Raw genomic sequence first — 12,613 nt, 5'->3', positions numbered from 1 at the left:
GTGACACAATATATACAGTAACTGTAATGTGTTATGATGACAGGGAAAAGCAAATTGCTTTAATTAAAATAGCTTTTGCTGCTGTACATGAATTATAGACCGTTGTTTGTTTCATACTGTAAGTAAATTCTACTGTACTGTATTTCATATTCTAAAATGTGTCATTTGTGACTGCTTAAGGTAATTTTAAATCAGATAAAGCTGTCAATTTGTGCAACTACAGTATTAGGTCACTAGTTTTTGTTTTGTTTTATAATGAGTAAAAGAAATACAAGACTATGTACTAGAACACATATGTTTTATATATACCAAAGGTTATTTATTATCATTAATAAAATATACAGTACATTTGATGAAAACAGAGAGGAAACCTTGATAGAACTGATTACTCTAATGGGTGTTATGTTCTGTATGTAATGTGTCATGTACTTAAATGTATTAACCACCCAAGGAGTATATACTGTAGCAATATATAACAGATTACTCTTCATGTATTATTAAAGTCAGGACAATAAACTTACATACATAATTACATACAAAAATTTTGAACATAATGAATCACTCAATTTGCAAAATGCCTGCAGCCATGAAAAGTGGAGACACAGAAAAGAATGTCAAGTTAAATAAAAACAACTGGGGTAAACTTTTACACTATAAATAGTGCCTAGGTGCTTAGAGGCTAAGTTACCTCAGCTTGTATCTTGACAGCCCGTACTGTATCTCCACTTTCACTGGATGGAATCTTTTTTTAGAAACTATCCATTATTTCAGAGTTCACATATTTTTATTGTAAACAACTAATACATCTTAGAAACACAACCTCAAGTTCGAGATAAAATTGCACGGATGAAGATGAAGTTAATTTTATTACATATGGCAGCAAAATCATTTTACACATTTCTGATAAGTGTAACAGTCACCAAACCGACATGGAATATGGATCAAATGGCGCATCAATCAAGAGCACGTGTTACAAAACAGATCAATAACTACTGTACCTTTAAATTAGCTTACATGCATGCATGCAAACGGATTGGAATATTAACCATCTACTAGGCCAACAGTGACGTCAGATTGAAGTAGGACATCTTTAATGACCACTGTCATACGGAGAAAAGCATTATTGTATTGGAAGATTAAGGGGATACATTGAAATGTTTGTTTCTGCAACAAAAAGTGAAGCATACTGTAATTCTTAAAATGTTGTAAGGATAACTGTGTAGTAAGGGTGCTCTTTACAACAACAAGTAATCTCTTAAAAGTTTGTATTGCTGGTCATTACACCGTCTTACTACAGTATATCCACCAAAATATATTTCCTTCTTTCACACAGACCTCATGGAAACTTTTATGGTTTCTCTTGCATGCAAACACACACTAACATAACCAAATGGATACTGAACAAGGAATGCCAGAAAACACTGTCCTTTCCTAATACCTAGATGTTTGTCTTTTTTCAATATATAGGTGTTTGTCTTCCAGGTTCACAAGCAAACTGCTTTCATTCAGTTCCATGATGCTGAATCTTGACATTTCCATTGTAGCAGTCTCTGTATACATATAACCAGTTCTGACTTATCCAGTGACTATGATCACATTTAATAATCTTTTATTTTGCCCAGTTTTGTCAGTAATTGCAGGTGTTTCTCGGGTAACCCAAGTCCCTTCTGGATTAGTGCACATTTTTCACTGGGCCTGGGTTATTCATGGGTGTTCTCCGTATGTTTGTAAACCTGTAGTTTAGTGATTATGGACTGAAGGACTCTGAATGTCCTACTGACATCCTGTTGTCATGCGCCAGACCACAAAATTCCCAGAGCACGCTCTTTCAGTTAAAGCTGTTATCAATGCAGTGCGAGTAAAATTTGCTAGCCTGTGACCCCACCTATGTGACCCCACCTATGAATGCACACATCATCTACTGACACACATTTGGCTTTCATATTCACTAATGACCACAAAAAGAGAAAATGCCATTTTCCAACAGGTTAATCAGTTAGCACTGGATAATTAATAGTTGTAGAAATATGTGCTGTTTTTTGAATATGTTTCATTATATTATCAATACAATCCAATTGAGAAAGCTCATGAACTACTGCGTTCAAGTTAGTTTTCCATCCCTTTCAAAATCTTGTGCTAAGCATCAGCAGCACAGTTCTGGTGGCTGCTATTTTTTTTTAACCGTCTACACTGCCAGCATCTGTTCTAGCCAGGGGTACAGTATGCTCAAGTACAGTATCTTGCACAGGCCACTAGCTCACTCGTAGGTTTAGCAAACCTTGCAGCGTCAATGTATCTGCAAAAAATTAAAATAAAATGATAAGACTGATAAGCCTGTGGATGTTGGGGTGGAGGGTCGGTTTGGGTGGGTTGATTGCAGACCCTAAGATGAAACATGGAATCTCACATTAAAGTGTTTTATCAGACCTCTGCAAATGTAAAGAGAAATCTTTACTTTCAACATAACTAAAAGATCAAGCAGTAAGTACAATATTAACCATTGCTAGAATAAATATTCATGTAATATAATAAAGGAGCAATATTAATAATTAATAATTATTTGTATCAATAGAGTACTAAGGAAACCAAAGTTCTTTAAATATACTGTAGGAGGGCACCTCCTGGATGACAGTGCCATACATTACGTGCCACCAGTTCTACCACACAGCAGATCAGGTGGAGAAGTGGAAAACTGGTTCACCAGTTGAATTAAGGGAGAACTTTATGGAGGCCAGACTGTGTAAGCCCATTGAGGAATTTAGCCAGGGCACAGGGTCAACACCCCTACTCTTCAAGGAGTGTAAACTGATCTTTAATGTCCAGGCAGTTAGGAAAGCAGTTTAGTGCCTCAACTGTGTGGTATACAGTTTGTTTTTTATACAGTATATATAAGCATTGTGACAGCATGGCAAATCTCTTCAAAACTAGCAGAGCCTTCAGACAACCAAATATTCTGCCACCAGGGCTGGTTATAATTTTTATATATTACGTTTGTGAGTACAAAACCAGTAATTTTCCTACAATTATTATAATTATACAATTATTATTGATCAATACTTCAAATTATTTCAATCTAAATGCTGATTAAATGTCTCCAGAAAGCTGGAAACTTAGGCAACAAAGATCTCAAAGTCCCACACTGGGCAGTTGCAATGCCTGTTGCACTATATCTTTCCATAGTCCTTAACTTTTTAGCCCACTGACCTTTTGGCCTGCTTGAAGCTGGAGTAACTGTTGCTTGAATTTTATGGACACTGTTGCATGAAATGATGGTTTCCAGTAATCAGTTCTGAAAAGCTTTCAATGTCCCACATATTTAACGCAAAGCACAATACAATGGGTTCCATGACAGTCAGTTGAGCTTGAAGTCAATGGACTGAACACTGATTATGCTGCTAGTCTTGGCTGAAGATCCACAGAAAGCGTTCATTAGTAGAAGAAAAAGGCATGAATTGGTTTATTTTACCGTATCACTCATTATTGCATCTATAGTTGCTAATCATATTGTACTATTAAAGATCAACAGATGTACTTTGATTTCCCCAGGAAATTATTGTATGTGGAGAAGCAGTAAGGAAGCTGCTCCATCCTGTCCAGGTAATCTTTGGTTTCTTTCTTCTTCAAAAAAGAAAGCAAACTTATTTTAAAAAAGCACCAAAGCCCAATATTTAAAAAAACCTTAATTTGCATGCCCTAAATTGGTACAGTTATACAGTTATATAAACCAACATTTATTGTGTTATAATTCAGCACAGAAAATAATTTTATAAAATTATGTCTGGTAATTCTGACAACTAATGCAAAACTGTACAGCTCAACAAACTAAAGGTAACCCTTTAAATGGTATTTACACATAAATGTAATACTTAATATTTTTTTAATGCAACAATAAAAAATGTCATTTACATTCAATAATACTATGATAATCATCAGCACATGTTTTGATTTACTGTGATAAATGCGGAAAAAAACTAAATATAAGTTAACTCATACATTTTTGTACTATAACTTAATATTGTTTGTGTGCTGTGAGAAGTATTTGAGACATTGTCTGCTTTTGAATTTAGCCATAGTGTTTGTCCTACTGTATGTACAGGATATTGAAAAATATTAAAGTTATACAATCTGATATATGATGAAAATCATAACAGTTTTGTTATATATACTTATATTACAAAGCACTTGAAACAACATCCATTAAGAGATGGGAAAATTACTTTAAAAAAATAATCCATTACAGTTACATTCACTCTATTTGGATAACGGATTACTTCTAAAAATTAATTTTAGGAGGTGATTATTTTACATAGTAACTATACACTAAGTGTAAAACGCACCTGATGACATTTTTAAATTATTTTCCCGCAATGTCTTAATTAAAAAAAAATCTTTGGTCACATTAATTTGTAACTTGTAACAATCAACTGGCTCTTTTGGTATAACAGTAAGATTGAGAAAGTCCATAATGATCTCATAATAATGAATCATCAGCCATATATTAAAAGGAGAAAAATACAGCTGTCAGAGGGTAGTTCTTTAAAGTGCTGGTTCAGTACAGTACAGTTCAATGCAAGAACAACCAGGGAAATATATACCTTCATCATTTCCTATATGGTACTCAGGCAGCAATGTAATGTATTATAAAGTATGTATCATTGATGACAAAATTACCCTCCTACCCTACAGCTCTGCCTGCAATACATTGAACATTTAAGAACACATTCATGTTTAAGATATAAAACACTGTCTTGTATAATGAAGTAAATTAAATATGAAAGACCACGAATAGTATAAAGCTATACAAACGGAAAACACCCGTTCCAGCACTAATGAAGCTAAGCATCTACTATTGCTCAAGAGAATAATGCCAATTAACACTATGAGTAGATGTTAACATGGGTCGTAGTTTGGTGCAACTGGCTTGTGCTATATGAAGGTAAAACATAGACATTCGAAATGAAACAGCAATCTATGTCATAAATCTGAACTCCTTCTAGGAATGAAAGTGTGTGGAGGGAATGGGGGAACTGCAGTAACGTAGACGAGTGATGGTGACTTTGTCCTTGTATTTTAATACTGTACATGCAATGCCAACATCTGACTCTTCACTCACTAGTTCTTAACCACAACGGCAGGATAAAGATATTGTACCGCCAAAATGCAACTGATATCATGTTGTATAAAGTCTGATGGGACAATTAAACAAAAACACCACTTTCATTCTCTTTTTACATATACAGAACCTGCAGTTGATTTGTTCAGAGCCTGCAGCTCTGTTTCTAACACTGAACACAACAGCTAAGAGTCTGTGAAGAGTTATATACACATTTTTTCAACCACACAGACATTTTAGAGACATGCAGAGAAAAAAATGTTTCTCGGAACATTTTCTATATACTCTATTGCCCCTGACACAACAATATTTTCGTAAATGTTCCATAGCACATCCATGGAAAAGTGGTTTTAAGGCATCATGAAAGACAATAGTATACTATTTTTTCTCCAAAATGAGTTAGTATTCTTTCATTGTTATCTTATGTTGTATATAAGAAACAAGAAATGTTAAAAAAGCTGATTATATTTTGGATGACTGTTGCATTATCATTAACTTTGTAGCTAAACTAGTGTTCACTGCATAACCCTCATAATATTGGTAGAATCACAGAGTATTTTTATTTTTTATACGTTGTTAAACATTTCATTTTTAGGTTCACACATTCGATGTACACTAGATAAAAAAATGCAATGATATTTAATTTTTGCTTTCCATAATGATTAATATTACCTAAGATTATTGTAGGCTGTACAGATATGCTAGAATTATGTTGAATTTAATATTAGATTTTAAAAGATTGTATGCTCAGATATTATAATTCTATACTCAGATATTATTAATAACAGTTAAATAAGGCAGGAAACTGCCCTTCAATTCAATAATTTATAAAGCAACTGCTTCACTTACAGTATATCCAACCACTTTTCTTAGATCATACCAGTGTAACTGTGTAGCTGAGTTCATGATTACTTTATAACTCTACTCATAACATTGGAACTGAATCTGTAAACATAAAAACAAAACTATACCAACTTAATCTTAATCTATACCACCTTAAAATACAAATAAATTAATTAGCCTATTCTGGGCTCCCCATTAATGCTAAACAAAAACTTGGCTGAATACAAGGATTAGCAAACACTGCAGAGGCAGTGAAGAAAATTCAAAGAAGATTTAGACAAGGACTAGGCAAACGTCTTGCATGTAACATGTAAAAGAAAATGCAGACAAGTACAGATTTTTTAAACCATAACCATAAATTATAAATATAATATGGGAAATACCAAGCTTGATTATAACAATGACAAAGCAAACACAGTTTGGATAGTTAGTAGTGTTAATTAAGGACTTCTATCACAAAATCATACAAAGCACTTAGAATTCATTTAGAAAGTTGTATACACGTTTGGTCATCACATTATAAAAACATTTTGCAGCTCCCAAATCAGTCTAGAAAAGAGTGAATAGATAAATTCACAGGCTTAAAATAACGCTTTGAACTGAAAGGCTAAAAGAACTTAATCTTTTTAGTTATGAAAAGAGAAGATTACAATGGGACTCCATTCATATATTTACAATTCTCCAATCCAAGAAGTCACACCAGTGGACTTCTTTAGAATCAACAATGAGCCAGAAACCAGAGAGACAAGCAGAAACTACCCTGAAAAGTTAAGAACAGTAGTATTTTTTTTTTTACACAAGTATTGTTGGTGTCTGGAACAAGCTGCCCAGACATGTTGTCAATATCAACTAAAACAGATAGATCGGCCAAATGTCCTCTACTGGTTTGTAACCCTTATTTTCTTAAATAACAAAGCCAAATCATGCAACAATATATTGTTGCCAGTTCTTTAATATGTAGTTTCTCTTCTGGCATAGGTTTGTAACACATGATAACATTGGTAAAGCATCGTCCAACCAATACTCTGTTATGACCGGTAAAATGATTTTATTAAGTTCTAAAACCGCTTTCTCTCTGGGATATTAATTAAAAAGTAATAATACAGTATATTGATGTCGGCTGCTATGTTTTTTTGCTTGTTTCGTACTTGTATAGTTTTATAATTAAGTGACGAACGTTTACAGCTTTTAGTCGCCTTAACGATGCCTATATTATGTTATACACAAATGTATCTTTAAATACGTTATAAATAATTTACGCAATTATATGAAAAAAATAAGATAACATTCAGCATTTAAAACTCCCAAACCGAAATTCTTAATATTATACATTAAAGTACTTCTTGGTGAAAAGGACCTGTTTCTACAAAAACATCTACTGTAGGTCATCTATTGTTTATCTGAGAAATGGTACAGATAATAATAAACATGGTTTTGCGGTGATGTCTGTAACGTCTGTGTAGAGAATAGGTTTAACAATTAAACTACTTCATTGTGTTGTGGCTGATAATAACCCACATATTCTATGCAACGGTTTATAAAATAAGTTGTACAGTATATTCGGGCTAGTTTCCAGAGTCTTACAGCCGACTTTTTTGCAAATATGTCCAAACTGACCTACTGTAAAACAGAAAGGGTTCAATACCTTAAAGTCTAAATATTTCCATATTTATAGATCAAACATGCTTTATATAATTTAAAAACTGGTGAATTACAATAATGACTTATATATGTCATCTGCATTCACTTATTAAAATGGAAAAAAAGCAAGATTCAAAATACCCTATTTAAAAATGAAACCATGCATGTATCCAGAGCATGGTCAGAAATAATTGTACATTTATTAAAGTAGTTTTGTAAACCGTTTAATCTATTCAATGCTGGTCAATTATAAATCGGCACCAACAACGTTTACTTCTATTCATTAAAGGATTTTATAGCTTGCTTTTCCTAAGACTTTAAGCAAAGCGCATTCATCATAGTTAAAAGCATTTGATCCAACCCACATGACTGGGCGCAAAAGAGAAAGCCGGGAGTCTGCTATGTGCGTGAACTTGTGTCTGGACCTCAAGCGCTGATGCTGCATTTCGGTGTTTCAGCGCAGAGTGGCGCTTGACTGATATAAGTAGGTCAGTAGAACTCATATAATTCTGAGAGAACACTGTGAATGTATCTTTTGTCAGACAAAATAGTGGAATATTCGTGAATTAATAACAAAACAACCGATGCGTCATTTGAAAGTTGTCTTTCTTATTATATCTTCTGGGTTCATCTTTTTGTATTATTTTCCTCCAAATTATTATCAAAATGCAGAATAAATGTGAGGTCTCACAAGGATGCTTCACCTTTTCTTCATATTTACAAGTTTAAAAAAAATCAGATTTGCACAATATCGAAGTACGAGCAATACCAATCATTAATAATGCATTAATTCTGTAATTTTAGGCAATGAATATAGCATGTCTCCAGTCTGCACGATTTTTTTTTCAGCATTGCAAAATGTTTGCAAATTCTAATTCTGTTGCGCAGTGTAATCATAATCCACTGATCTAAACATGAATTCAATACAGAAACACAACAGTAGCCTCCTATACTGTATGTGGTTTAGTATACACCAAAGAGGGCTACTTAAAAGCGTTGATTTAGAAGTATAAACTTTCCCAGCAACTGCGTCTCCAATTATAACTTGAAGTTATTCATGCATTTAATTTAAATGCATTTTACATTTAAGGGCAAGAAAGACAGAAATCTGGAAAAAAGAATGACACGTTAAATTCGATGTACTTGCATCAGCTGTCACAAACAGTTGTGCTCTTACCTCGCATGGTGGCGAATCTCTTCTGAATGCAGTCATGAAGATACAAACATAAACATTTATTTAAAACACAAGATCCTCAGCAAAAGTTTAGCTGCGCCATCAACGGTGTGTAAAAGCATTCCAGAAGACGACGTGTACAGCACGCTTGTTTTTATTAACCGAGGTCGGCAGTTCTGCAAGAAGAGCATGCGAGTTCACACATGACATCTGCGTCCGCAGATCCAAGTGCAATTTTCACTGTTTCCAGGAGAGAGGAAGAGAGCTGCGGAGAGGCTTATAGGAGACAGGATTGGACTAACACTTTCCGCTCCTCCTACTTTCCATACCGTCTCCAATCATGGACCTCTGGTCACCAGACACTACTGTCTGGAGCAAGTACTGGGCTGATTTTATGTTATACTCCAAATATCATTAAATGTTTTTGCACGCGTACCAGTTTTTGTGTTTGAATAGACATTTTCCCTGTAACACAATGTAAAACGGGGCCGTGCTTGTTTTTGCGATGACGGCAAAATTCTCTTTTGAAGACGTCCATGGAAAATGATCTGTGGACATACTGTTTTACTTGACCGACAGCAGATTAAGTGGACATTATAACTAATACCAATCATGTGGTCATTGATTTAAGGCTGAAAACAGAATTCGAATTAGCAGTAGTTTATTTAAAGATTTCTTTCACGGTGCAATTGCTAGTATGTACAGTACATATTCTGCATTTACAGTATGTACTTTTTACAATAGGATGTACTGTATTAATTTTAACATAATATGCCGTAATGGTGATCGTTTAGTCAGACTATACACCATCATATGCAGTAGTATATTGCTGAAATCGTACTACTTTAATAATTATAACGAGTAATATACAGCGTCTGTAAAATTAGAGTTCTTAATTATAAATGAGATTCATAATGTTATTTAATCACACATTTACTTTGTTAAAAACTTTTTATGGTTGCTTTCAGGGATATTCTATATTTCATGGAAAAGATTAGTAAATAGTTTCTAATTTCTGATTTGTTGAATGAAGCGCAAAAGGACAAACAGCTTACACCATTTTACCGTAAAACTTTAGAAATGCTAGAATTAATTTGGTAAGCGTTCTGTTTTGCCCTAATACATATTAATTCAATTAAATATTAAACTTTGACTTTGATATTAATGGTTACTTTCAGTGATTTCTTGTCTTCGTTGCAAGACTGGTCTATTTTTCTATCCAAATAAATTATACAGGTTTACATTTTAATATTTAAATGGAAGGAAAGATTTTTGCTCACGCATACTGTCTCTCCTTAGTATTGCACCTTAATGCATACATTTGCTGTCAAGAAATTCGTCTGAATTTGAAAAGCTTGGACCAGGTAAAGTATTGTTAAAAGGCAATATTTTTACCTACAAATCTAATGAAACGCATGTGGGATTTCAGGCACTGCACAGGTAATCAACACATTGTGATGAATTAGGACAATAATTCATTTGTATGCAGAGAGAATTGAGTGCAATTTTTAACTTAACTAAAACTCACAAAATTAAAATCTAGACTTTAATCTTTTAAAATGTAAAAGTCTTCTACAAATCCTGACTAAAATCTAAACTGTATTCTTCAACCCAGAAATCAAAATGAAAATCTAATTATTATATGTTTGCATGTCTATAATATGCAGTTAACCACAAAACACAGAATTTGCCCACAGCAGTTGTTGTGTTACTGTATGTAGTTTCACATTAAAATGTCTATATTTTTTTATTTTTATGCTCAGAAAGACAATTTTACAAGTGTTTTAGAAAATAAGAAGAACCATTCAAGTATGCAAAAATAATCATAATGTTTTATTCAACCAGAATATACTGTAAACAGATATTGTCAGTGGTAATATTAAAATGAAATTAAAAGTCTTACATGGTGCTATGGAACACCCCAATCAGTATTTCTGAATAGGATACTGAAATCATGTAAACAGCTGCAACCTGTAAGAACCCTTGCTATGATTTGGAATCATATGTTTATGCATAATGCAAATTATAGTATAAAACGGTGGCAGAAACCCATGTTATAATGTCATCGAACTAGAGAAATATTTTTATAAACGTTTTTTTTTTTACCAGCAAGCCCACAAAAACAACGTTTTTCTATCACAATATAACAGTTGGAGACCCCAAGACCCAAGTCCCTATCGACATCGTTCTCACCCAGGACTGTAGCTCAGCTCACAACCAGCCATCCATCATCAAGAGTCAGACCAAACATGTATGAGGAAGGGGCAAGGCCAAAAAAAGATCAATTAAAAGTGCTACAGAGGAGTCTTAGTCATTCCTATTGCAGGACCTGAGGACTGAACAGCCTTGCCTTCTGCCCCAAGCATAAATGCAATGAAAAGATCCGGAATAGAAACGGTCTTATTAAAGCAAAATAAGATGATTACAGTAGATGCACACATAGCCTAAGACTCTAGAATAGTGAATAGACAGTATATATTTTCAGTGTACATCTTTCTTGGTTCATTTATTTAAAGTTCCTACTATGATATGTCAAAACCAGTATCTGTGCATTATTGTGTGTATTCGCTGCCATGGTTATTTTTTAACTACAATTAACACCACTAATTGTGGGAACATAATGATGATGTATAATCAGTCATGTTGAAGATAACTGGGTGATTGATGAGCAACATTCTTAATGTTGTTAGATATTTTAGAGATGCATACACACAGTGTATCTGTCTGTATATACAGTGAAACCCCCTGCAATTTTTTAACAACTGGTCACCAATATCCTAAGAAATTACTTGCTTCTTAATAGTCCTGTCTTTTATATTGTACACACATAATACCAAGCTCTTAATAATCAAGATGGTGTTACTTTTGGGATATGCATGTCTTCTCCCCCTAATATTCAGTCAGAATTCAGGTGAATCTTCAGTAGTTATTTTTAAATCTTATTATATGAGACACCTAAGGCTTTATATTATTATTTCACTATATACAATTTACCAGGAGGCCTCACCTGGAAACAATAAAGAAAAGAGTACACAAAATAAGAAAAGTAAGCAAAGCCATTTAATGACCCTATTTTAAAATGTGTATCACTATGTCTTGTGACTCTATCCCTCTCACTACCAAGAACAAGGTTTCCTCCGTCTCCTAAACTCCACAGATGTACTGCTGTGACTGACATGCTCCTGTGACAACCTGATCATCTTACCTTCTAGCTAAGCTCTCCCAGGTAGCGTGCCTGCAACATCGCCTTGCCGTCTCACATTCATCCAAAACTGATGCTCACTTAGTGCTTTTCTTGCTTCGCTATAGTCCCTTTACTCTTCACTGATTCTCTGTGCCTCTCATCATACTGCCCTCTCTTATCTGTAATCCCACTCTTTTCCTACTAACGTCTTTTTGTCCTCCCTGCTTTTCTGCTGTTGGAGTCTTAGTTGTTCCTTCTTCTCATTCTTCAGAAACTGGTGTGTGTTCATTCTCTACTCTCTACCTGGAGTGAAACCTGATAACTAGAAACACCAGGACTTCATTGTTTCTAACCACCCTCTGCAGCCTTCAGATCATCCTACAGTATTAAACTGCTCGGCTAATTCATCCCAGAATCTCTTTAACTTCCCCCTCATCTTTTGCTGTTTCACCTTTAATATTTGAATTATTTTTGTTTGAATCACTTGATGTTCTACAACTTTTGCACAGTTCACAATTTCAACTTCAAACACAAACTGCATTGCATAAAAGTTGCAGCTAAGAATATAAAGCACTTTCTGGATCGGTTTGTTGGTACTCTTCTTCTGCTGCTTGAAAAATGAGCACTACGTCCTATTTATGTCTGATAATCTGAAAAT

General features: G+C 34.1%; 1 protein-coding gene across 1 annotated transcript in view; it reads right to left on the bottom strand.

Annotated features, from left to right (window-relative positions):
* rorb (RAR-related orphan receptor B) overlaps positions 1-9,036 on the bottom strand; it is a 51,807-nt gene extending 42,771 nt beyond the window's left edge. The window contains exon 1 of the mRNA XM_088630122.1: positions 8,775-9,036. Coding sequence (XP_088486248.1) covers positions 8,775-8,781 — 7 coding nt within the window. The 5' untranslated portion in view covers positions 8,782-9,036. The remainder of the gene's footprint in view (positions 1-8,774) is intronic.
* Between the last annotated feature and the right edge of the window lie 3,577 nt (positions 9,037-12,613).

The sequence above is a fragment of the Lepisosteus platostomus genome, chromosome 4, assembly GCF_059453375.1.
Source record: "Lepisosteus platostomus isolate fLepPlt1 chromosome 4, fLepPlt1.hap1, whole genome shotgun sequence".
NCBI lineage: Eukaryota > Metazoa > Chordata > Actinopteri > Semionotiformes > Lepisosteidae > Lepisosteus > Lepisosteus platostomus.
The sequence above is the reverse complement of the archived record's forward strand: the minus strand, read 5'-3'. Positions and strand labels throughout refer to the sequence as shown.